The sequence below is a fragment of the Takifugu rubripes genome, chromosome 15, assembly GCF_901000725.2.
Source record: "Takifugu rubripes chromosome 15, fTakRub1.2, whole genome shotgun sequence".
NCBI lineage: Eukaryota > Metazoa > Chordata > Actinopteri > Tetraodontiformes > Tetraodontidae > Takifugu > Takifugu rubripes.
The window spans coordinates 6,277,960-6,303,431 of record NC_042299.1 but is presented as its reverse complement, the minus strand read 5'-3'; the positions used below and the strand labels follow the sequence as shown (position 1 = coordinate 6,303,431).

General features: G+C 42.1%; 4 protein-coding genes, 4 non-coding genes and 1 pseudogene across 14 annotated transcripts; 4 read left to right on the top strand and 5 right to left on the bottom strand.

Annotated features, from left to right (window-relative positions):
• Positions 1-794: 794 nt before the first annotated feature.
• On the bottom strand, positions 795-4,262 carry LOC101077602 (deoxycytidine kinase-like; annotated as a pseudogene).
• Positions 4,263-4,603: 341 nt separating this feature from the next.
• pfdn1 (prefoldin subunit 1) lies at positions 4,604-5,809 on the top strand. Its single transcript, XM_003978250.3, has 4 exons — positions 4,604-4,755; positions 5,261-5,427; positions 5,506-5,590; positions 5,663-5,809. The coding sequence occupies exons 1-4, from the start codon at positions 4,723-4,725 to the stop codon at positions 5,744-5,746; spliced, it is 369 nt and encodes a 122-aa protein (XP_003978299.1). The 5' UTR covers positions 4,604-4,722; the 3' UTR covers positions 5,747-5,809.
• Positions 5,810-5,875: 66 nt separating this feature from the next.
• ttc1 (tetratricopeptide repeat domain 1) lies at positions 5,876-8,438 on the bottom strand. Of its 3 annotated transcripts, none has more exons than XM_029848618.1 (9): positions 8,345-8,438; positions 7,610-7,909; positions 7,391-7,579; positions 7,203-7,263; positions 7,015-7,127; positions 6,845-6,881; positions 6,620-6,768; positions 6,413-6,467; positions 5,876-6,316 (listed from the first exon to the last, which is right to left on the bottom strand). In XM_029848618.1, exons 2-9 carry the CDS (start codon positions 7,898-7,900, stop codon positions 6,183-6,185), a joined length of 1,029 nt encoding a protein of 342 aa, XP_029704478.1. In that variant the 5' UTR covers positions 7,901-7,909; positions 8,345-8,438; the 3' UTR covers positions 5,876-6,182. The 3 variants fall into 3 exon arrangements, with proteins under 3 accessions (XP_029704478.1, XP_011617888.2, XP_029704477.1); XM_011619586.2 differs by having other exon boundaries at positions 7,391-7,639; positions 7,670-7,909; XM_029848617.1 differs by having other exon boundaries at positions 7,391-7,909.
• A 1,975-nt stretch (positions 8,439-10,413) lies between these two features.
• Positions 10,414-16,337, bottom strand: st6gal1 (ST6 beta-galactosamide alpha-2,6-sialyltranferase 1). Of its 3 annotated transcripts, none has more exons than XM_029847843.1 (9): positions 15,826-16,337; positions 15,277-15,365; positions 13,518-13,724; positions 12,930-13,298; positions 12,571-12,835; positions 12,249-12,346; positions 12,047-12,148; positions 11,782-11,956; positions 10,414-11,619 (listed from the first exon to the last, which is right to left on the bottom strand). In XM_029847843.1, exons 2-9 carry the CDS (start codon positions 15,286-15,288, stop codon positions 11,339-11,341), a joined length of 1,509 nt encoding a protein of 502 aa, XP_029703703.1. In that variant the 5' UTR covers positions 15,289-15,365; positions 15,826-16,337; the 3' UTR covers positions 10,414-11,338.
• trnae-cuc (transfer RNA glutamic acid (anticodon CUC)) lies at positions 16,271-16,342 on the bottom strand. Its single transcript has one exon. It is a non-coding gene; the product is annotated as a tRNA-Glu (tRNA).
• Positions 16,343-16,990: 648 nt separating this feature from the next.
• On the top strand, positions 16,991-17,062 carry trnaw-cca (transfer RNA tryptophan (anticodon CCA)). The gene has a single exon. It is a non-coding gene; the product is annotated as a tRNA-Trp (tRNA).
• A 61-nt stretch (positions 17,063-17,123) lies between these two features.
• ncf1 (neutrophil cytosolic factor 1) lies at positions 17,124-20,750 on the bottom strand. Of its 3 annotated transcripts, none has more exons than XM_029847841.1 (11): positions 20,651-20,748; positions 20,468-20,548; positions 20,285-20,360; positions 19,512-19,677; positions 19,140-19,198; positions 18,932-19,054; positions 18,754-18,861; positions 18,564-18,681; positions 18,144-18,214; positions 17,813-17,988; positions 17,124-17,629 (listed from the first exon to the last, which is right to left on the bottom strand). In XM_029847841.1, exons 1-11 carry the CDS (start codon positions 20,723-20,725, stop codon positions 17,501-17,503), a joined length of 1,182 nt encoding a protein of 393 aa, XP_029703701.1. In that variant the 5' UTR covers positions 20,726-20,748; the 3' UTR covers positions 17,124-17,500.
• Positions 20,751-22,163: 1,413 nt separating this feature from the next.
• On the top strand, positions 22,164-22,236 carry trnav-cac (transfer RNA valine (anticodon CAC)). Its single transcript has one exon. It is a non-coding gene; the product is annotated as a tRNA-Val (tRNA).
• A 151-nt stretch (positions 22,237-22,387) lies between these two features.
• On the top strand, positions 22,388-22,459 carry trnad-guc (transfer RNA aspartic acid (anticodon GUC)). Its single transcript has one exon. It is a non-coding gene; the product is annotated as a tRNA-Asp (tRNA).
• Positions 22,460-25,472: the final 3,013 nt, after the last annotated feature.

Below are 25,472 nucleotides of genomic sequence, written 5' to 3'. Positions count from 1 at the left end.
GACTGTCATCTGGTGGCAGGCTGCAGTAAAGACAAGGTCTGTCTCCCCACTGTTGGGAGTCCTGTCTCTGTGCATCCTGTTTGTTTTCTTGTTCTCACATCTCGCTGAGCGTCTGAAGTTTTCCTGTCCTGGAATTCATCCGACTGAGCTTCGGTCAACAAACCACTCAGCAGGTTTCAACCCCATAAACAAGGACCAGGGGGACAAACTGGACAGACATGTGTCCAACACGTGATGATGTAAAAGACAGCATCCTCACAAAAACATCCTTTGTAAACACACAATAGATTTATTCAGAAAAGGGTGAAATATGAAAGAACGCGCAGACAACGGCATCATCTGCTCGACTGGCTGAATCCTGCTGCACGAGGGGTTGAACAATTAAGCTACATATTTACATTGTTCAGATGTAATCTGTAAAGAGTCGGTGGCCTGCATGTGTACACAACGGACGGCCGTCACATAAACATTAACGTGTGTTAGATGTACGTGACAGAGGTCATGCCACATCACTCTTGGACCCACGGATACCCTTTGACCCTTATCTTAAAGGAGAACTTAAACCCTGAGAATTCAGAGTAACTTTGCTTTGCAAGTCCTCTAAATTCAGAAATAGAACAGTCTTGACAGGTGTTACAGATTCAAAGGTCTGACTGGGATCTAAAGATTGATTATTGACTGATGATCAATGATGGGACGATGGGTTAACGAAAGGGTTTTAAATGTACTGAAGGCTCAAAACAAAATGAGAATGAGGAACTATGGAACAGATGAAACAAAGAAAAGCTCCAGCCAAAGTTCAAAAGATTTACTTTCCAAGAAATTATTCAAAACACACACACAAGGAAAATGTTCAGATGACGCTTGTACAACTATTACAGCTCGAGGACCAAAGTTTCTGCCCCTCAAAAGGTTCCTGCTTCCAGATGATGTCAAGTAAACCCAGTTAAAGGTTCAGGTAGTGGGTTTCAGATGTCTAGGCTGCGGGAAACCTAGGATGCTTCTACAACTACTAAACAGGTTAAAGAGAAGACACACGACAAAAAGTTCAGCTCCTATAATGTTTTTCAAGTGCAATCTTCTGGGATCATCCCTTCTTCTGTTGAGTCATTGCAAATTAAATCAAAAGAAAGAGGAAGACTTTAATGTAGCCAGTCATCTTCATCAGACATCCAGTCTAAATGTAGTGTCCCCCCCATCATTGATGAAAGACAATAAATGTTTAAGGACTTCAACGGTTTGCATGGAATATGCCAAGTCATGCAGAACCATCACCTTTAACTGTGGAACATTAACACCAAAAAGTTTAAGGTTTTCAATGATTGTCAGCTGCGGTGTCAGCGTGTTACTGCAAGCTGCATGACATCAAACTGATGTGTTAAACCAATGTCACTGTAACATTGTGTACTTTGTTCTAGCTTACCTAACACCAGTTACACACAATTTACTGAATATAGTAATAAAAAAAGTAATAATTAGCCTTTTAAATTCAAAGACATGATGTATCAGGACAAACTAGCATCAACAATGAAGAATAAACAATGTTCACAATCACAATCATGCATCTCTTGTGACTGAATCAAGCTGTAGTAAATACGGTATATAAAACACATTTATAAATTACATTTAAAACACAGTTCATCAGATGAATCCACAGGCTGCTGTGACAGATGATCTTTCTACAACGTGGTGAGAAACTCTTTGACCTGAAGGACAAAATGATCCAGATTAGCAGAGTCAAGTGAAACAGGAAACAAGCGTGAAGAGTGATGCAGAACCTCGTGGATGATGGCTTCCTGTTTGAGCCGATCGCTCTGGAAGTCGGTGTCAATGTCAAGAACGAGAACAGGAAGGTCGTTCAGGTAGTTAAAGTCCAGCCTAAACACGCACACGCGTGCACACGCACACACAGTAATGTTCTTTTACTTTGACTAGTGAAATATAACCTGATTATCATAACCAGACTATACTGTGCTTACTAAAAAATATGGTTATTATCCATGTACTTTATGGTTCCCTTTTTTTTTTTTTTTTTTTTTTTACATTGATTGAAATGACCGAGCCTAACACGCAAACTGGAATTTAAAAATGTGATCTCAATAGGACTTTCCATCATATAATATGCTGATGCATGTGTGCGTGGTGAGTGTGCTCAGTACCCTCCATACCTCATGTTCCTGTTGTAGAGCCAGGACTCGTGTTTGAAGTGAAGCTGTTCCAGATACTCCAGAGGGATCCCCTGCTCCTCCTCCCTGCCCCGGTGGAGCAGGCGCTGCATGCAGCGCTGCAAACACAGTGATGTCCAGCCTGAAGGCTTTGCCTCAAAACTCATTTCCTTTAATGGATCGTGAAGACATGCAGCAAAACTGACACTGCTGCAATGATTACAAAAAAGAAAATTTTCCTGTATTGAGATGATCTCAGACTTGATACAGGCTCTCTACGCTTTTATGGCATTAACACAGGACTATGGTCTCTTCTTTATATGTGGATTTAAATCTAGCTCTCAGCAGTTCAACTCTGCGGATCAGCTGCTCCCCGGCACTAAATAGGGAGCTCACGTTCCACCAGGTCTATCCTTCCTGCACTGTCATCCTATCTGCTCCAGGACAAACACATTTTTTTTGTCTCCAAGGTTTTGAATGGGATTTTCTTCAGTGTATCCTGCTGACCCAAAACTGAGGAAGGACCTACCGAATGGTATTAGATCCAGCTCCATCGTGTACAGCATCTTGGTCAATGCTGAGCATTTTAAAACACACTTATAAATAACTGTGAGAGTGACATCTGCATCCCGCAGTGGCTGCAGATGTAGTGTTAATAACAGTAGGGGCAGTACCTGTGGCTGAGCACGCAGGTAAATGATGCCATCGAGAGCAATATCAGGTTCAAACACCTTTAGGATTCACCTGCGCCAGTCCTGATAAATGTTCCACTCTGTTTCTGTCAGGTCGCCATGTCCAAACAGGTTGGATGCAAACACGTACCTATAAACAGTGGGGATGACACCCGGGATGATCGTAATCCCCTAAATCCGAGCGTGTATTTAGGCCATCTCAGGTGTGTGTCATTACCTGTCTGAGTAAACGGAACGCTCGTAGAACTGAATGGGATTTTTAGCATCTTGGAGTTTACCTGATGGGCACTGAAGCTGTGAACGAACTCTGCTGAGACAGGCGTAACTCTGGCAGACAGGAGTACAGGCAGGCAGACAGGTTAGTTGTCACAAAATCACTAAATCCTCAACATATATTCAATATATTCCGGTGCTTTTACTTGAAAAGGTGTAGGCCCAGCGGCTCGGTTTGTCGTACAACATCTGAAGGAGGTTTCCTCCACTCTTCTGAGAGGAGCTCAACTCCTACAGAGATAAAGACAAAGTTAAGCAGCTCCATTAAACCAAGAGTCGTTTACTCTTTAAACAAAAAAATTCTAGAACGTAACGTAACGTAACCGCTGGCTCATTTATACCCGTGTCTTATAAATTTACCTGGTAAATGTCATCACCATCTTTCTTCACGTTACACCATTTTCCTATAGGTTCAGGAATCACCTCCCATTCCTCTGATGCTCCCTGAAGAAGTTGCACAAAAGTAGACTTTCCTGCAGCTGTGAGACACACGTGCACACATCGGAAGCATCTTAATGCATGTAGACATGGTCAAAATAACTTTGATCTGAAAAATGTTTCCAACACTGTGTTAAATGTGGTATACCAGGAAGACTTAAGACAATTCTGAAGGCAAAAGCGGATTCCACCTTTTACCATAAATGACAACCCAATAAAGTTTCCAACGATCTGGCTACAGTCGTGAACTACTGAATCCCACTATGACTCAATCAGTGTGTCAAACTCACCGATGTTTCCCTCGATTGAGACCACTTCTTCTGACCTCTGCGAGAGACGCCGCCGTTCCAACGAATTCTCTTCGGTAGTGTCGACATTTTTGAAAGAATCCCTCGGTTCAGTCCTGATAGATGCTTATTTGGTTGGGCTCCGCGTGAAAACTGTTTGCTAACAAAGTTTAAATACCGCGCCGTGTGTTGCCAGTGGGCGGGGCTATATCTGACAAACCAATAGAAACGCCCCGTTCCACTCCAGCGTTCAAAGATTTGAAAACATGATGCTCCACTCCGCTATCATTTCAATTTTTCACGTTTTTAATATAAAAGATAAAAAACGACTCTCTTTTTGATTCAAGGAATCATACTAAGATGTCTCATATATTATTTTCAGGACCAAAATCCAAGACCTCACTCATTTTGATTTCAGATATCCAATCTTGTCTGACTCTTATAACTGGAATAAAACAAGATGCTCCACTTTGTTCTTGATTACAGAGATTATAACTGCCCGTGACGACAGCGAAAGTAATAATGGTTTAGCCAACAATACGTCAGTCTAATTTTCATCAAATTGACCGCGTTGTCATTTTTATTTTAACGTGCATTACTATTACACATCTCGCATCTAAGACCTCTAACGCATTGTACATGTATATTAATAGGAAAATGCATGTTTAACTATTAACTGTTCTTATTTATTGCATATCTCTCACGTTTGTTTTTATTTGCGCTTTCATAAGGACAATAACAATGATCAATCAAAAAACCCCGCTACAGCAGATGGCGCTGTGGGCTGCGCATGCAGAAAGAACACGAGCGCCGACGAAGTGACCGGCGCATGCGCAGTGTCTAGGCAGCGTCCACCCTTTGGTAAAAATGGCAGCAACCATAGACGAGGAGCTCAAAAAGGTAGCGAATTGTGTCCATAACAGTGTTTATGCGTTCTCACGACATTTACTGCGATGTTCTGTCTTTATGAATATATAAACTAAGGCGAAGTTATATTTAGTTATATATATATATTACTATAAGTAGTAATTTAGTTGTGCCATACCAAAAATACATTAACACGTGAAGCTAACATCGCTCATAGGCACTTAGGAGTTGAACATAAAGAACACAAGCTGTCAACTATTAAAATATATGTTGACGTGTTTACCCGTTTCAGTGAGCCTGATGCCCGCTCATTGTTTCTGTTTTATGTCCAGCAAGGCTGCGACAGGGTAGCTTTGACAACAAAGAGTGAGCTTATTTATTATTGAACTTGAACTTATAATATTATTATTATTGTCAAAATTCAAGCATTACGTTTTTGAAATTTGAATAAATTACGTACGAATACAGCGTTACTCAAAATAAGAGAAAGTTTCAACTCATCTCGTTATTCTAATCAACGTGATATGTTTTCCTGCAGGCTTTCACTGAGCTGCAGGCAAAGGTGATTGACACGCAGCAGAAAGCAAGACTGGCAGACCTGCAGATCGATCAGTTAACTAAAGTTCAGAAACATGCTCGTCTCACTCAAACGGAAATGACCTCTCTGCCTGACAACACAAGGCTGTACGAAGGAGTTGGCCGCATGTGAGTCTCCAACACAACTAACATAGTTGTCATCGTATCTCGATGAATACAACTGAAAATTACATTGTGTGTTTTCAGGTTCATTCTTAGGTCAAAGGAGGAAATCGAGAATAACCTCACAGACGCACAAAAGACAGCCAATGAGAAAATTAAAGAACTGGAGGTATTATTACAATAATATAGCTAGCATGCTGCTTAGTGGTGTCCATCAGGTGACAATATCTTTGTTTTCCAGCAAAAGAAGGTCTACCTTGAACGCAGTGTGAAGGAAGCAGAAGACAACATCAGAGAGATGCTGATGGCAAGGAGATCTCAGTGATCTCATTATTTGTAATGTAATATATTCATAGGTGCTTTTGTTCAGATTAAAATGTTGAACCAAGTGTCCATTTTATTTATTTTGCACAACAAAACAAAAAGACCAAGTGAAGATTCCAGAGGCTGGGTTCTGATTAATTTATTTTAATGCAGATCTAGAAGTAAACATAAATTTGATTTTGGCATTTAGGCATGAAAACAGGTCAGTGCTGTGAGGGAAGTGGAAGCAAATGACAATCTTCCCTTCAGAAGTCTTGGGGATGCAGACAGTTTTAAAATTACTATGACAGAAGTACTGAGGCAGGATGTTTTTCAGTGTTTGCTAGAATTTATTCACAAATATGTCTTAAAGACATTCACTAGATGTACATGATCAGAGGCTCCAAAGTAAATCCAGCAGCTTTTAATTTCCTCACTGAGCTTCTTCCTCTGTGATGTCACCTTTTGGTGTTGGGATTCTGGACAAAGTTGATGGAGTAGGAACCTGTCCCGGCATCCTGCTTCACCTGGAAGTTGTTTGTTGAAAGTCCAAAGGGTCTGAGGACGAGGTTCCCCAGGTCCTTCAGCTTACCTGTAATGTGTCAGACAAATGCTTTACTTTCCTTTACATCAATGGTGCATCTTAATATAAAAATTCATAAACGGAAAACAATTATTTGCCACTTACTGAGCATCTCCTCTTTTAATTTTTCATTTCTCTCATTAATCTGCTGAGGTAACCTCTGAGAAAAAGACAGGTCAGAAGTCACTATTTCTAAGAAATAATTTAGAACAAGTTATTGTTGGCTTAAAAAAATATAAGGCCTCCAATTCATGCTGCCCCCAACAGAAAAAAAAACCTGAGCCGCTTCAGCCATGCAGTCAATGAACTCACCATGCAGGCCTCTCTGGCACTAGCCTGATTTGGGTCATGATCTAGAACCTTCTTGTAGTCTTCAAGGGCCTCATCCAGCTTCTCTGTCTGCTCATAAAGTTCTGCCCTCCTCAGCAATGCACGGACATAGTCTGGATTGAGCTCTATTGCTAGAAAAAAAAATCAATCATTAGAGACATTATTAATGTTTTACTGCTGTGCAGCTAAATAATGATGATCACCCACCTCTGGAGCAGTCAGCAATGGCCTGATCTTTCAAGTCCTGACAGAGAGACAGGTACTGTTAGTATATTGACAGCTTTACCAAGTTATCCTAAATAGTACCACGTGGTATCTTTAGGATTTTAATAAGAAAATATTACTTAGTTGTTTGCATGCTACTAGTAGTTTATTACCAGATGCAATCTGGCAGCTGCTCTGTTGGAGAACAACACAGCTCTCTCTTTGCTGAAACAAACTGGACATAAAACCAATGCTTCCTTGTAGCTCTGCTCTGCCTCCAGCCACTCTGCCAAAAGACAAACTAGTTTAGTAGCCTGTACTGGTTTATATACTGACATGGTGCAATGATAATTTCACTTACTCCCATCTTTAAAATGGCTATTTCCCTTTTCCTTCAGAGTTAAACTTTGCTGGCGTCGACTCTGAAACAGAAGACAGAAGCCTGATGTCAATATTTTATTCTGGTTTATATATTTATTGCCTCTTTTTCTGGTCTATTCACCCAGACAGATTAATAGGTTAGCGGGCAAGCAATGGTGGTACTGTTACCTCCTTTTCTTCTTCGGTAAGCTCCTTTTCTACTTCCCTCAGGTAGTCATCATCAAACTCAACCTCCTTGCTGTTTTCTTTCAGTTCAGTATCTAAATCATCCAGCAGTGCGTTGTCTTGATCATCCTGCTGCAGCTTGTTGACTGGCTCATCCTCGTCCTGCAGCTTGTTGACTGGCTCATCCTCGTCCTGCAGCTTGTTGACTGGCTCATCCTTGTCCTGCAGCTTGTTGACTGGCTTGTCCTCGTCCTGCAGCTTGTTGACTGGCTTGTCCTCGTCCTGCAGGTCCTCCTGCAACCCATTCACCTGCTCCTCTCCCTGCGTGCTGACTCTTACATCAGTCAGTCTGTGTGTAGTACTCTTCAAGTCCTCCAAACTGCCTGCTTTTTCTTGTTTTCCACTCTCCCCTCCACTTCCATCTGGAATTTCTATAATCTCTTGGCAGTCATAGAAGTTTTCTTCTTCCTTTTCCTGTTCTGTTGATATATGTTTACCTCCTTGACTGGTCATACTATAATTCTGCAACACAAGTTTAAGTCAGCACTACTGAGGCTCTCATGGTTTTTCCCACCATATAATCACATATTTAAAATATTTTTATTTAGATGACAAGTTACAATCCTGACCGTCAATGAGTAGGGCACACTTGCATGGAGCCGGATATCAAAAATGTTAGTATTTATATAGTTCCTGCTGTAATTTAGTTCAAAGATTTGGTTAAAGTGAAACCAGGATTTCTTGAATCGTGACTTTTACTGTAAAAGGGCGTCATGAATCGGTGTAGAGGGATAACAACTGAGCTAACCCCTGGCTCTGTTTTTCAGGCACCTTGTCAACCACCTGACGTCACACATCGCGGAGATATCGTAAGTAAAGTTTTGGGGAGGGTGTGATAAAAAATGACATAAAAAATATAACTAGAAAATGTTAATATAAAGTGATTTTTGTTCTTACCTGCTCAAGAAGCTAGCTAACGAAGCGCTTCATAAACAACCTATAATTCGTTACGCCACCACTTCCGGAGATTTTCTTCTTCTTTGCGTTTATATGTCGGCTGTAAATGATAACAGTGCATAACTTCCACCCTGTGGTCAGGGGTCGTAACTGCAACGGCTTACAGTCTAATGTTTAGATAATTGCCTCAAATTTACTGTAATCCAACGTTGTTGAGAGACCAGATCAGTTTACTGGGTCGAGCATTTCGAGGTGTAATAATCCTGCGTATTATTTATCTCTTTATTAACAGATTGATTTCGATTACATTTAGCGGGAAAGAGATCATTATGTTAGAAAAAGATGAAATAACTATAGAATCTTTTAGAGGTTGTGAAGTTAAAGTTCATTGTATTTAGAGCCCCAAATTACAACGGTTGTTGCCTTGGTGGGCTCTACAAGCTGCACAATTGTGACATCCTCTGTCCTTAGACCCTCAAACTGGGTCGGGAAAAACTTAAAACCCTTTTAGGGAAAAGAAGAAACCTGAAGAAGAGCCACAGATGAGGGATGGACCAACGTGCAGTAGATGCCACCAGTACCGAGAACATCAACAGTAATATCAGTAATATACAGAGTGTATTGAAATAAGTCTAGGACTTGATGGACCATATCCTGGCTCAGTAAAACTATAAAAAGAAAAAGCAAGACAGGCTAATTTTCTAAGGCTAGGGGAAGTGGAGGAAGAGGAAGAGTTGTTGTGTATTATAGAAGCACCAGTAGTCTGAGCCTTAGTCTGGTAACAGAACAGTTCTGTGATCACCCTGATTAACAGCCCTATCAAAAAGAATGACACTGTATCTGCCTCCTAGATCCAGGCTGGGGGCTGATTCTAGAGAAATGGGGTTCGGTAGCTGACAATTCCTATCCATTAAAATCTCCAACAAACAGAACAATCAGACAAATGTATAAAGAGATTTCCTAGCCTTGGCTGTAATTCTTTAATTCCATAGCTTATGTCTTCTCAAGGACATTATATGCGTGTTAAGATCCAAGTACTGTAATAAATATTCCCTGTTGCCCTGACAGCTAAGGAAATGCACTTTAAAATTCTAAATTTTGAGTGAACATTTACATCAACCACTTGGATTTGAAAAATTTAGTAACCTGCAAGCCGTTTTCTTTCCAGCTCCCCTCAAAATACTCGAGTAGGTAAATTTTTGCCAGCTTGCAGCTGTTAATGTTCACTGGTAAAACAAAATGAATGGTTTGATTTCTTTTTAATAAAGGGAGACGGTACTTGCATAAATACGCAGAAAAATGTTACATGGGAATTCATGTAAATGGGATTGAAAGTGACAATCATTCATATTTCTCCTGCCTCAAAACGATGACCTCAAAATGAACAGGGTGAACAGGTCAAACATGGGAAAATGTTAGTGGGTCAGAAAAAAAAATACATTCAAGTAACTTGTGGAGTTAAATTCCAAATCAAAACCAGGACAAATGTAGAGGTACAAAAATGAAAGAAAAAGTATATTTCAGTTCTAGTATCCAGTCTCAAGCATCTAGTTCCACAGAGTGAAAATATTATTAAAAGAAACAGCTGCAGCATAAAAATCCTCTCAGAGACCAAGTGGATGGAACATAAACACAAAAAACACTCTTGAAGTGAAGATTTTACACAAATGCACGGTGACAGCTGAAGGTGGCAGAATGCAAATACAGAGGGAAATTGTTCTAGATTTTCTTTTCCCTTCTAAATTATTGATACAATTCTGGCATAAAACACAAGTATTTCCTCCTGGGTCCTCCACAGAAGTCACTCGGCCCTTTACAGGAGGAAGTTCTAGCTGGGGTCTGGATCTAAAACCTCAGACAACAGATATTCCAAAAGTTCTATTTTAACACTTTTAAAGTCAAATGATTTGGATATAATTATTTGTATTTGCTGAAATACTCAATTATTCACATTTGCATATTTTCCTAAATAAGCATTGGTGATTATTTGCAGCTAATTTATATTTCAACCAAGCAATTATTCCTTAGCATTTATGGAGCAACAACACAAAATCTAATAAAATGACCAATGACCAAACCTTTTTTTTTAATTTTTTTTACATTAGGAGGAATTTACATGTCCATCACCAAGATTCTGTTCCAGGTTGAAGTGTGTTGCTGTGGTTTGGTGGCTACCAAGTGCTTTTCAAAGTGCTTTTCAAGTTACAACAATTGAGCAGTAAAAACAGGAACCAGGCTGCAGTAAACATGCTGCAACCCAACAGAAAACAGCTGCCATGCTCAACACCAAAGGAAAAGTGGAAGAAAATTACAGTATTTACATTTCAAATGGCCTCAGAACTTTTGACTCAGTTTCAGTCTTATGTTTGTTAATATTGTATGTTGAGAGTGAAGGATCTCACTTCTCAATAGTTTATTATCTGAGTAAATTTTTTAGATTGTTTTCCTCACGTATTCATGTTTGGATACGTATAAGAAACTGGATGACAAGTTTTTCTTCTGTTTTTGTCATACAAGAAATTGATGGAAACCTGCAAATCTTTAAGCAGACATTTCTGCTTTTAAAATAAAGTAAAACAATTTCTCCCTGTAGATTTATTCCTTAATTTAATATCTGAGTTGTTACAGCAATGGACTGTACTTTTTTTTGCCATCATAATTACCACATTAGTTCTTTGAGAACATATTAGTCTATTTTTAAATTAATAAAAATTTGAGCCTATGGGAAAGCAAAATGAGCTGAAACCATTTATTTTGCTGTTTCTGGATTAAGGAAGGTTTTTTCCTTGGTTTGGTCTTTTAAAGGTTTTTCTGGTTGTACGGGCAAACAGCAGACAGATTTACTAATGTGTTAATCTCTAGTGTGTTCCAATGTTTACAGACTATAATATAGACTCTTGTAATACTTATATGGAATGGCACCAGCATTTGATGGATGGCTTTTCATGCAGCACTCCCCATCCTTTTGTTTTCCATGCAGGGAACAGTGTTGTGTCAGTGTCTCATGTCCACAAGTGCACCTCCAGCATCGCCAGTGCAGTTTAGTGTGTTGAACCCAGGCAGGGTGATGCGTCCGTGGGTGTAGATGTCGCGTTCGGGCCCTTGGTTCATCCTCTTGACCAGGTTTTTCTCGTACAGCAGTGGGTGGTAGGCCCCCAGGGTGCAGGCGGCATCGAAGAAACGCTGGTAGTAATGGCAGAGCTCTGTCTTTCTGCGAGAAGGCAGGAACTCATAGACGTGTACCACCTCACACAGTGACATCATCATGACGGTTCCTAGACCAGAAGAGCAGAGAGAACACTGAAATCACACGTGAAGCACATCTCTGCACTACAGAACACTACTCTAAACTAAAGGGAGGTTCTACTGGACTCTACTGGCTCGAATAAATCCTTACGGAGTCCACTGCCTGGCTAAAGAGTTGAACTCTTACACACCGAGCAGGCCGGAGGAAGGTGGGTTCTTCTGAATGGGCTCAGCCATGTTGTCTTGTATTCGCTGCCAGACCTGCCACTCAAAGCGGGGATGCAGGATGTAGAATGGCTGCATGGGATGAAGCATCCTGTATCTCTGATACTGAGTAAAAATTGGGTAGTCTGTCCGGTTGAACCACTGCAATGAGGCAAACGCAGAAATAATAGCAAAGGATGAATGTAGCACAAGATGCAGGTAGGAGGGTTTTGCAGTCTAACCAAAGGTCACCTGGGTCAGGTCTGCAGAGAAGGGGGCAGGGTCCCAGGCCACCAGAGTGCCAGAGCTGTAAAGAGAACTTGACAGGAATCGGTGGGCCTCAGATGCCATCACCTAGAAGGTAGCAATCACCAACACAATGAGTCTTTCGTTTTAAAAGTGCGTCTTTAAAAAAAGCCAGGTTGCAGCTGTTGTATCTAAGTGCAGTGTTTACCTGTGAGTTAACCAGGCGAATTGTGGTTTTGGAACCAACATCATTCTCGTAACCGGAGGTAGGCGCAGCATTGAAACGCAGCACAGCATCATGAGAATCTTTAAAGGTGAGAAAACATGTTAAGAGGAAGTGAAGCACAAAAACAAGAAATCAAACAGCTCAGTGTTGTGAAACTACAGTTGCAGCTGCTTCGGTTTGGTGTTGCAGCAGTGGAACACGAAAAAGACTGAAATCCGAGGCGGTCTTGCGAATTGGGCAGACAGAAATGAACGCCAATTGGACCAGATCGGTGTTTATAAAGGTCAAACAACAATCAGCCCACCTATCTCTTTGCCCAGGCCCGAGGAGCGCATCGACCCTGCAGATGTCACCACAGCACAGCTTTTGTACGGCCCGAGGTTGGAGGTCAGCTGCTTTAAGGGCAACTGAGAGGCCCAGGGCAGCGAGGAGAACGGCTGGAAGTCAGAGGTCAAAGTTGAGACGTCCACCTGGATCTTCATTTGGCAGAGAAGCTTTGGACCACTCAGCTTGGGCCTGCTGGACACCCCACCTGGTCCGGAAACCTTGACTCCGTACTTATTCATCGCCTGCCAGGAAGAATTCAAGAGACAAACTGAAAATGTTTCAGAGTACTTGATCATAAAATAATCAAGAATTTACAATTGTAAAATAAGTCCTGACCTGATAATTCTGCACCACCTTCTTAAGCCTGTTTCCCAGCATGCTACTGGACATCTCGTCATCCCACACCTCCCCTAGAATCCCTCGAGGACCGAACAGCGCTGCATCACCCCCTCTGCCACTCAGCTCCCCCTTCCTACGGCCCCCAAACAGGGTCTCCAGAGCGCGCGTGAAAGGACGCGGAAGCAGATGAGAGAAGAACCCGGAGGGTGTCCGCTCTTTGGGCTTTGGCTTCGCTGGTGGGTCCCAGGATTCCAGGGTGTGGTTTAGGGAAGACAGGACAGGGATGGGACGATGGGGGTCCCCTGGAATGATACCTGGAAGCTTCTGAGGGTCAATGTACATGGGCTTGGCTCCACCGCGCAGGACCTGTAGGTTAATACAGGGTGTCTCAGAGGCCTTTTTGGTGTTTTATGTGCTGAAGAAATCCCTTTATAGAGATCACACTGCACAGCAAAATGCTTTATGATGAGACATTCGTTACAATCACGCTACAATACTGTGGATTATCGAGTACATGACAGTGAAGTCAGAACATGTGTGTATAAGGCCTGTCTGTATGTTTGGGTTGTGTGTGTGACCGTAGACCTTGATGACAGAGTGAGCGCGAGGCTGAGCCCTGGTCCTTGCCCGGACCCCAAAGATGGCGTCTGTGACTGGCACGCTGTTTTCAGCACAGATGGCATAGAGCAGAGCCATGGAGATGCAGAAAAACGCCATGCAGAGCACACCGCGGCGAGCCCGACGCCTCAGCCGCCACACAAGGCTGACTCTGTCCATGGTCGCCCCGGAGATCTGGAGAGGACACAAAGATTTCCATTTCATTCTACTGCCCAGAAGAGGATGTCATGCAGATGTACTGTATGTGAGTCAGTTCAGTTTAATGCGGCAGTTCTGAGCAGTGGGAAAAGTCTAAATGAGGAACAATAACACAGGAAAGGAGCTCCAACATGAAGAATGCAGAGCTCCCCTCTGCTCCTCCCCTTTCCTCCTCTCCTCTTCTCCATTGTCTAAATGAACAACTCCTTAAAAGAGCTCAATTTCCTGCGTAGCCGCTGAATTGAAACAAAGTCTCTGAAGTCTGAACATGGCTGGAATCTTTAGAAACACACGTTTCCTTTGTTTAAAGACAGAAAAGACTTTCCCACTTACCCCCACATCAGTGTGGAACAACACACCTTTGTATAAATGTCTGACTTTGATGACCATTTTAGCATTAGCATTAACCTTCAAAGTCGACACTTTGAACTGGTCTCCACAGACACAATGTGCTTGATGTGGTTCTTCTTCCCATTATTTCATACATGAAATCAAACATTTCTATTGCTCCTTGTGAAGTATCTGCATAAATGTGCCTCAATTTAGGTTTCTTCTTTGAAAAAAAAAAAAACGCATTTCAGGCTCACAAGTAACAGCTAAAAGTGGCACAGACAAAATTTGCTTCAACTGTTACCAAACACTCATTACCAAACACTTGCAAGTACCTCTCTCCGGTTTCTTCCTGGTTTTAGTGTTCAAATAGTCTCACTGCTTATTCTCCTCCTGAAAATGACGACACCTAAGACGAGATGTGGATTTCAATTCCCAGAGGCTGGGAGGCTGCAGGCAGTGGGGCATTTTGCTGTAAGGCCCACAGTCATTTCAAGTGTTTCTGTTAACCAAAATTTGCACCAAATCACATAGACAGGGGTGTGAGAGAGCTCACCCAAGCATTAAACATTTATATTTATAGGTTAGCTATGAACCGTTTCACTTTGTGATTAAATTCCGGCTGCACCACTCAACATCCTGCTTCCCACAGGGAGGCCTAAAATGGATTATCACAGGCAAAAGCAGCAAATATTCACTTAAACTGTTTGAAATCTCTATTTCTGCATAGCTGGCAGGGGTACAGTGGTTCTCCAGGGGTGCCTGGAGAAAAAAGAAATCAAAGCAAATCCCCATTTTCTGATGGCAGCCTTTAAAACCATAATGGACCAAAACATCTGCCACAGAATTGGGAATTTTAGGCTGGATGAGGATGGATCCAGCTGGATTTACATACTTTATTCCAAGTTCGGAGAGGAAACTTCAGCGTTAGATTACAGAGACGATGAAATTATAGATGCTAACCTAATGATAAACAGTGAATGAACAAAGTGTAGGTATGCTTGGGGATCAGAGGCCCCCCTGGCTTTGGTCACCCACCCCCCACAGCGTCACCAGGCTGCAGCTGGAAGAGCTTTCGTACAATTAGCATTTACTTTATTAATTCAACTTTAGATGTAGTAGCAACCCCATGAACTGATACTACAGGCGAGAACCACTCTGGCCCCACACATGGAGCTGATTTTGGAGCTGGTTTTACCTTGTAGCCCATGATGTCCGGTTCTGAACGCTGCGTTGTCACTGTTGCTTGGAAACTGACTGCTGGATCCACGCTTCTGCTCAACACATCTGTAGATGGAAGGATGAATGTACACACCATCAGCTTTTTTCACACACTTTATAGTTGAATCAAGTGATTTTAGCCATATAATCATTAGAACAAATGGGACTGGATAAAAGAGAGCAAATGCCATGACATCAGATGCAGAAGATGTAGGTTCTTGTTTTAATGCAATGGTTCATCTTCATGATATATCCTTTTTTTTATTATTTATTTTGAAAATGTGCAGACTGAAATGATCTAAATAAATAGTGTAGCATAAAGGTAGAGAAAAAGAACATACTATAATATAGTAACAAATATACTAATAGATAGATAGATAGATAGATAGATAGATAGATAGATAGATAGATAGATAGATAGATAGATAGATAGATAGATAGATAGATAGATAGATAGATAGATAGATAGATAGATAGATAGATAGATAGATAGATAGATAGATAGATAGATGGATGGATGGATGACCTGGATAAACGGATGGTTCTCCGTTAGCCCATCAGATGAATCGCCGTTGCGGTTGTTGTTGCCGCCATGTTACCGGAGGGTGTCCGAAGTCGATGCTGATGTCCATCCGAGGCCGTTGGAGGCATTTGGAGATGCACGAATATGTAAAATCCTCTCCGCAACCGTGCAGCATCCGCCTGCAGCACAGACCGCCAAGCTAGCATAGAAATTAAATTTCTATTCTTCGCGGATTTCAGATTAAGAGCTGTCCGAATTGATAACGGCGCATTACTGGCCTTGACTGGAAACGGTAAAGCATATATTTCATCTGCTAGGCCTGACCTACTAGGTCCATGGAAAATGTAAAAAAAAAATCTTATTTCTTATTTAAACGTTCAAGCATCGACGTTATGTTATTTTATGCTATTTGTAGCTTCCGTTATAATTAAGACGTAGACAAAATACGTTCCCTGACCGGGAATCGAACCCGGGCCGCGGCGGTGAGAGCGCCGAATCCTGACCACTAGACCACCAGGGAGATGCGCAGTGTTACTTAAGGTGTCAGTAAACAGCCACTTCACAGACGCATGGCCCAACACCGGAGAGCTAGTTCCTCTGGACACGATTCATCCATCCATACATCTAAAAGATGGACACTCATTTGGCAGTAATGTATTAATAATTAAATTAAAAATAAACATATTCATGTTTTAGCCGGAAAAGAAAGGCGGTCTGAAAGGAGAGTAAAAGAAGCATCTTTGTTAAACTGTAGAAACCTTCACTGAACAGAGGAGGCTTAGACGTAGACGAGGTTTAGTTTTATTTTGAAAATAAACTGTTTCCCCTTCGATATGTGGAAATGACGAAGCTCTGCAGAGAAGCGATGCAGGCATGGCGGCGTTTTAACCCTATATTATTCCAGTTTACTATCAATACAGATCCTAATGGTGCAAGTATACTCACGATCTACCGTTGTTATCATCATTGCATAAAAGATTTCGAATAAATTTATAGACATTAAAAGAGTTCCCTGACAGGGAATCGAACCCGGGCCGCGAGAGCGCCGAATCCTAACCACAAGACCACCAGGAAAAATATCGTTGATGTTAATTTTTCGAAATTGTACAGTGATGTCATACAGTTCTAGGTTGGTTTATCTATAATATGTCTGGCAGGTATAGTCCGAGACCTCGTGGCGCAACGGTAGCGCGTCTGACTCCAGATCAGAAGGTTGCGTGTTCAAATCACGTCGGGGTCAAGTTTTTTTCTTAATCTTGGTGAAGAAGCATATTTCAGGCATTACAGAAAAAACAAGCAGGTAATAGTTATGATAGCTTTATTCAAAACAAATAAATATTACATTCAGTTGTAGATCTCTATTTTGAATAAGATCTATAAAATGTACATGAGTGTGTCATTTAAATATTGAGACATCTTACTCATGTCTGACCTCTTTCAGGCACATTTTCCCCAACGTCCTTTCTGTAATCTATCTTTTAAGGGTTCTTGTATAGCATGGTATACCACAGCTAAAAGCATTACTTCATTTGCAACAGAGACATGTTTGCGTATTTATCCACTTCATAATCATATTATGATGATGAAGTATACTTCAAAAGATATAAAATCTTGATGATTTTAAAATATCAAGCTTGTCCAGGCTTGCTGGTGGATGCAGAGCTTGACTTGTGGATGCTTATTTTTTTACGGGTGTTGTCACTGCAACGCTGCAGGATGAGCTCAGGGCTGGGCCGGGGAGGAATGACTGGAGCCTCCCTTTTCCCCTCATTCTCGGAAATGGTGCTAGACTCTTCGGGAATGTTACCTGTTGGTTACAAAAATAAAATCGTGGATTCAAACAAATAAAATTCTGACCTACAGGATATTGTATATGTATACAGGTGTGTGTGTGTGTGTGTGTGCGTGTGTGTGTGTGTGTGTGTGTGTGTGTGTGTGTGTATCATATATATATGATCTAAAAAGTGTGTGTTGATGGGTTTCTTTTCACCTTGGTTTCTCCTCTCCCGTAGGGGTGATTTTGCAACATTTCTTGGGTAGGGGTCCGGTTTGACAAGCTGGCCACCCTTTTGCTGGAGGTAACGTCTGCTGTTCCTGCGGTAGGTGTCCTGGCTGAGCCGCTGGCGAGACTTGTTGTGAATGCTCTTGGCATTTCGGATGGTTGATCTTTAAAAAAAATGAGAAGGCAAATTTCTACTTTAAGTTCACATTTATGCGAACACATTTCACATTTATGCACACAAAAGCATAGGATATAAAATTTCAACCTTGTAAATTCGTATTACCATAATGCTTAAATCTGTATTTTAAGTCTATCAAACCTGCGAGGTGGTGGTTTATGTCCCTGAACATTTGCCCTGGATGATTCGGACTGCTCTCTCTTGTTGGCCTTCTGCAAGAACATGGAGGGGAAATAACCCATCTGTTCTCCTTTTCTGAAAATGCAGTTTGAAACAGTTGTGATTATTTCTCTCACTGTAAGTCATTTTGGACAAAAGTGTCTGCTAAATGACTGAACTGTAAACATGTTAAGTTAAATGTTGAGTTTGGAAACTTTGGACAGTTGTTGTTGCATTCACGTTCCATAGTGTCACAATGCACAAACAAAACACAACTACAATGCAAATACTACTTTGGGACACTAGGAGAGCTATTCTCCAGAACAAATAAACTCAAAAAACTGGCTGAAGTAACTTCTTGTGTATTTTTAACTGAAAAAGTCCATTTATACATGAGCTTACCTTACGACCCACCATCCATCCAGCAGTTTGTGGATGACCTCGATGCTCTCTCCTAAATCTAGAGTGATCTCATCCTCCTGCTCTGCCTTGTATGCTTTAATAGTGATATAAAGTTCACCTATAGAAACAGACCAAAACACTGAGATGCATATCCATCGGTTGAATAAAGAAAACAAGGAGAGCAGCTTGCCTCCGTAGTCTGGTTCAGCTTCTTCTGACTCCTCTGGGCCGTCCAGAGGTTCCAGGTAAGATGCAGGAACCCATCCTCGTTTTGAGTCACACTGGCAGAACCACCAACCTGAGCAGCAGACACAAAACAGTTCTCATTTGCTCTCATGGGTCAAAATTGCTGGCTGAAATTGTCTCACCGTTCTGGTTCTTCTCCACAATTTCCACCTGGTCTCCAGCATGCAAATTAATTTCATATTTGGTTGTCTTGGTATAGTCAGCAATCGCTCTGTACATGTCCAGTATGATGGGGCCAGAAATTTCTGAGCAGTTAAACAAGTGAATATCTTTAGTATTAATTTCCAAATGGAATATAGCAAAATTGAATGAATTTCGAATGGCTCCCACCTGACACGTTGCCTCTAGCCAGGTCCTTTGACACCACAAAGGTCTCGTTTCTTTTCAGTCTGAGCAGAAAACCATAACAAATTTGTTAATACAGAATGTAGCCTTTGGATTTACATCTACAAGATAAAAACATTGAAACTGATCAATTTGCATGTACACCCCATCCTTTGTCCATCTCCCCCTTTAACCATTATTAAGAGGAAGTAGCTAAAGCAGAACCCGTAGAACCTGCTCCCGCTTCAGGTTACTTCCTGTTTAAAGGGAGTTTTTCAAGCGTGAACCCATGAGGATGTTTTAGCTGTTCTGCAGTTTCCCACTAATTGGTTTTATTTTTTAATAATGATGACAGACGGGTGTGTGTTGAGCACTGACATGTTTGGGGAAGGCGGGTTTTCGTCCTCTGGCCTGACTGTGAAGAAGCCGGTCAGGTGTGTGCAGCGGGAGATGTGAGGCGGCAGGTTGACCAGCGAGTGACAGTAGTCTGACAAGGTGGTCTGCCTCGTTTCTGTTGACTTCTGGCTGTCCAGCCACGGAGGCGCTGGGAACAAAAGCAACTTTGACTCAGAGAAGAGTAGAAAACAGCCCTGTCGCCAGTACCTCTGACCGTCCACGTAATTTAAATCATTTTTAAAAATTACTTTAAATTTACAGTGAAAGAGCATCGGCAGCTGCACTGACAAATGTGACACAAGCAACTGTTGCATTAGGATCACTTCTGTTTCTTTCTGGAGTGACAGGTTTTGTTTTGTTTTGCTGTTAGGGTAGATTAAAAATACATTAATGGGGAAAGTTGAAGGGGAACAGAAACCCGCGGTTCTAAACACCTGCAAATATAACAGAAACTGAAGCTGCTCAGCGATGCCCATCCAGTTCAGCTTAAATCTATCTCACAGCACATTTGTGCATCTGTATGTTTTCTCCATTTCGCTCTGTTTTTGTAAAACAGATCATTCTCATTCCTGCTGATTTGTTTTTATGACTTATTCATTTATTTAAATATTTTTCCACAATTTGAACTCCAGTAAATTTGGATAGTATAATCTTCCTCAGGCAAGAATGCAGAACACATTTCACCCACCAACAGTAGCACTGGTTATTGAAACATAATAGCTAATGGTTCATAATTAAATAAAGACAGATTTTACCTGATAGAGAAGGAATAATTCTGTCTCTCTTCTCTATTTTTCCAGCCTCAATGGGAAACATCTCCTTCAGTGATTTCTGTCACAAAACACAGCAATATTAGTCCAGTTAAAATGACCATCAGTTAAAGCTGGTGGCAAACGTTTGTCGGTAAGCAGAGATTTTTATGGTCTACTGGAACCAACATGGAACGTGTAGATCTCTGGATACGTCCTGTAAATCAGCTTCTCGGTGAGGTCACTCCATTTCACCAACAGCATGTAGACCTGTAGAGACAAACTTTTTATGATCAGGAAAACTGACAAATGGCAACATTTTGATATGCGTGCTCTGTGTGTGTGTGTGTGTGTGTAAGTGTTGAGGCTTACGTAGTGTTGACTCGGGAAGAATCGTTTTTCAAATCCCAGCAGCTGCACATGCCTGACGTACGTCTCAGCCATCATGAGAGGAGCAAGCTCACATCCATCTGAGTGGAAAGACAGCTTGTGCAGTTTTTATAGTGTGTGTGTGTGTGTGTGTGTGTGGGGGGGGGGGGGGGGTGGAGGGTGTGTGTATGTGTTAAGAAACGGAATTTAGTTCCTCTTTCTATTACTGAAAGTTAAAATGCGACTTTAGAAAGATAAAATACTGTTGATTACCTGGTAATAAAATAGTTACTTTACTTGAATAAAAAAGAAAAATTGCAAACTGACATAAAGCGACTTTATGTCATTGTTTCTTTATAAAAAAGAAAAGTGTAAAGAAACAACATATTTTTGGAAGTGATAGAAATTGAAGCTTGTTGTGAAGCAAGTTTTGTTGTCTCTTTGTTGCCCCAATGTTTCCGTGGTAGATAAAACAGCATCAAGGGTCCCCCTGGCTCTTTAAGGTTCCCTGGGCCCTCTAGGGTTCCCCAGGGCCTGTAGGGTTCCCCAGGCCTTCTAGGGTGGCCCAGTGGCCTTGGCCCTCTAGGGTTCCCATGCCCTCTAGGGTGCCCCTGGGCCTCTAGGGTGCCCTGGGCTGTTCTTGGCTCCCTGGTCCCTCTAGGGTACCCCTGGGCCCTCTAGGGTACCCCTGAGCCATCTAGGGTGCCCCGGGCCATCTATGGTTCCCTCAGCCCTCTTGGGTTCCCCAGGCCCTCTAGGGTGCTCCTGGCCCTCTAGGGTTCCCTGGGCCCTCCAGGGTTCACCGGGCCCTCTAGGGTGCCCCGGGTCCCTTGGCTAATTACCGCAATTTTACCCTTTCCTTTTTTTCAATAGCAGCTGCTGACAAGTTAAATCAATCATGTTGTTTTAAATTTCATAGTTTCATGTACTAGTTGTGAAAGAGTTGATTAATCAGAATCATTGTGTGTACTATGTTTATCAAATTGTTTAAGAGGGTGTTGGTTGCAAAAACGAAACTGAAAGCATTGAAAATTGTTAGGGGGTCATATCTGAGAGGAATAAGACCAACTATTGAAAAGCGGGTGAACACAATGAAGTGTATCCATGGAAGTAGCCGACCCCCAGGTAGTGATATGATGGTAGTGATATGATGGGTGTATGATCAGGGCTCTTCCTCATGAACTTAACTTAAACGAACCCTGTGAGGAACTTCTTAGTAAAGAAAGTTTCCTCAACACAGCAATATTCGAATTGTCTGACTCAAATGCAGAACATGGTAAATCTAAAAGAAATTTTGAAATGGCAGCTTTTCCCTCAGAGCTGTTGCTTAACATTTCAGAAGGGGAACCACAATGTTCTTGTGTGTGTGTGTGCATGCGCGTGTGCGCGCGAGAGAGATGTTCAATCGCCTTTTTGCAATCAGAAAAGGGGAAGTAACACAAGTTGCAATCGAACCAACAAGAGACTAGTTTTTAAAAAAAGAAAAAGCAGCCAGAAACGTCGTGATTCGCAACCCGTTTCCGTAGTGTAGTGGTTATCACGTTCGCCTCACACGCGAAAGGTCCCCGGTTCGAAACCGGGCGGAAACACACTTTTCTTACATCAGAGTGCAACTACAACAGTGGTAACTATCACGTTTGGCACTATATATGATAAGGATTGTAGCAGAATTTATATATATATAGTATTTATATATATTTCTCAACGATTACCATACTAATGCTGACTCGGTCTGGTCGTTCCTCGTTAGTATAGTGGTGAGTATCCCCGCCTGTCACGCGGGAGACCGGGGTTCGATTCCCCGACGGGGAGACTAGATTTTTAATATTTTATTGCTGGCTATCTATCTTGTCAGTGAAGTTTCTCAGTCATCTAGGTAATGGTCATTGCTTTGGTTGAATCATAGCAACTGGACTGTTTGAGTTCCATGATGTCTCACCTCTCATCCAAGAGGCTTCATCAGTTCTGACTGTTTGGGGGTTCCAGATACTTCTACTCTTCAGGAGCCATTAGCACATTTGCAGCTTCAGACACCCGGATTTTGGTTGGTCCACCCTCATTATATAGGTCCTTGAAACTTCCCTTGGCACAAGGGGGTTCTTTAGTGGCCACGTGTGAATGGCCTCTTCTCCTGGGGATGTTTTTCAAAACTGTTTTTAAACAGGTGAGAGGTGATCTCTCAGACCCCTACTTCTGTTTAATTATAGTTTTTCCAGTTTGCCATAGATGGCTCCTCTCTTGAACCATCTATCTTACCTAGCTTTTGTTCCACTGGGTGGTGGGAGTAACAAAGAAGGTATTGATCTGTGTGGGTGGGTTTTCTGTAGATCTTGATGTTCAGGCTCCCGTCTCCACAGTCCAAAGAGGCCAGACCTGATCCTCTGACAGTGCTGGTCAGGTGGGGGTTTTGACATCAGGGGCACTCTAATACTAATGCACCTTAGCCACTTTGAATTAGCGCTGTTAGATTTAAAAATTTAAAATCCTAATTTAGGCATCAGGGTGCTGTCTTCATTTTATCAATCATAGCTGACCAGGTAAGCAGCAAACGGACAGTTTGCCAACCAGAGACAAAACAGCCGCAGGTGAAATTCAGAAATGTTTGTTTATCACACCTTTAATTGCTGACTGATTTATTGTGGGGATTGAACAGTAAATTGCTGCGCCTGTCCCTACTAACATTCTAAATTTTCTACAAGTAAGAAAAGAAACGATATTGATCCACAGCGGAGAAATTCAAAAGACTTATTAATTTAAATGCACAAGAAGGTCCCAGCGACTGATGTACATGTTTGCTGAGACCAGCAGGTGGCGCCACTGCCATTAATTACTGTTGATTCAGTTCCTGGCTGGTACTGCTGCACTGATGGCGCCACTGGTACTTCATCAGCATTGCTGTGGTATTATTACTCCGTGGGGCTACTTGTACAGCTGTCAGATGACAGACAAGTGTGGCCCCACTCACTCACCTATGTGACGACAGGCTGACAGAAAAATCCGTCTCCCCGGCAACATCGTTGTCACCTCTCCTCCAGCTGCTCTCACTCTGATTCATAATCTGCTCACAGACTCACCGCAGAGCTGCGCCATAATCCAGCGGAACCGTGTGTGCAGCGTGTCCAAATATTTAACACTTGATCGGCTCAGAGGTGGCGGCTCCTATGCTGCTACCTGCATGTTCAGCTACAGCCATTAAAGATTCACCCCTACAATCCGCATAGCTCTCACATCTTTACCACTACTCAGGATAGCTCACTAGCTTGCTGACTAGGTAACTATTAATTAAGGACTGGGAGGCGTGATACTGTTGAGGTTTGTATGATGAGAAGTTCAGCACTGCTCTGTTTGGCTTTCGAACAACAGTTGAAAGGCAAGATGAAATTGTTAGCATGTCATATTCTGCACATGTGTTGTTTACGGTGGTCTGAGGCAATTAGTTGGTTTAGTTACTAGATTATTAGGCCACTGGAATACCGTCCTGTCCAGATGTGGACAGGCAAAGGTCAGATGTCGCAGCATTTTCCTCTGTTCTGTCTAAAATGTAAAACAAAGACAAAAAATGAATGACAGATGACAGATGAAAGTCAGAGGAGTGAGTTAGTCCGCTGAGAGGAGGAATGATGTTAAATGAGTGTAAGCGCAGAGGCGGCTTCTTCATGATCAGAGAGGAAAAGAGAGCTGAACCAAATATTCCTCATCTGAGGCTCTAGCTCATTAAATCTGTGGTTCACTGTCCTCCGGCTGCTGGTTACCCCGGTTACCACTGGTTAGCCGATCGTTTTAAAGGAATATCAATCCAACATTATGTGTTAGCCCCGCTGGTCTGGTGCTCCCTAGGTGGGCTGGACTTTGGGTTCAGAACAAAAGCAGGACTTCTCTGAAGATGAGTCAATTAATTATTAAGTCAATTAATCAACCTCTGTGGGCTTCTGGTCATCCCACACTCTACCCCTGGCTCTGTGGCCCTGCTCCGCCAGCATTGGGATCAGACGATCTTCCCCTCTGGAACAACTCAGTGTAAAAGTCTTTCAGATGTTTAGAACTTCTGGATCGGCTCTCCAGCACACAAACTACCATTACAGGTTACAATTCTGGATCATTTAAACACTTTTGTTCAAAACACGCCAATAAAACCAGCTGTGATAGAAGATTGCATTCACAAATCTGTGATTGAGAAGAAAAAAAGTAAGTGTGTGTGTGGGTGAGTGTGTGTGTGTGTGTGTGTGTGTGTGTGTGTGTTTGTGTATGTCAGGTACTGGTCCAGTTATCAGGTCTGTCCAGCTGCTTCACGCTCCGTAAGCGCTTTAACATTAACACACAAACAAACACACGCCCACGCCCACACACACACACACACACACACACACACACACTGAGGGTCATAAATGTTGTAAACTAACTTGCAGATTTTTGTGTCAGCAGAAAAGGGAGTGAGCTGTGGAGGAAAATAGAGGAAAAAGAGCAGAATAACAGATGAAAGAGAGAAAATAAGTCTCAAAGAGGAAAGAAAAACAGAGAAAACAGGGAGAAGAACAAAGCCGTCTCTCCTGGAACATCAGTGACCCTTCATGCCCTTTGGTGGTTAACGCTCTGTCTGACAGGAAGTCGTCGTGAAATTCTTGTTCTCCATTCCTGGAAATCTTTTCTCCCTAATGCGGAGAGTTTCTGTCTCATTTTTCCTGAAAGCAGCAGCCAAATTAACTTGTGACCCGAATGTGGACGGACGTGAGCCGGTGGATCGCGGCGTCCGCAGGTTAGCTGAAGGCTAATCAGTAAATTCAAAGTGACTGGAGCAGGAAGACTGCTCATCAGAACACATGACCTT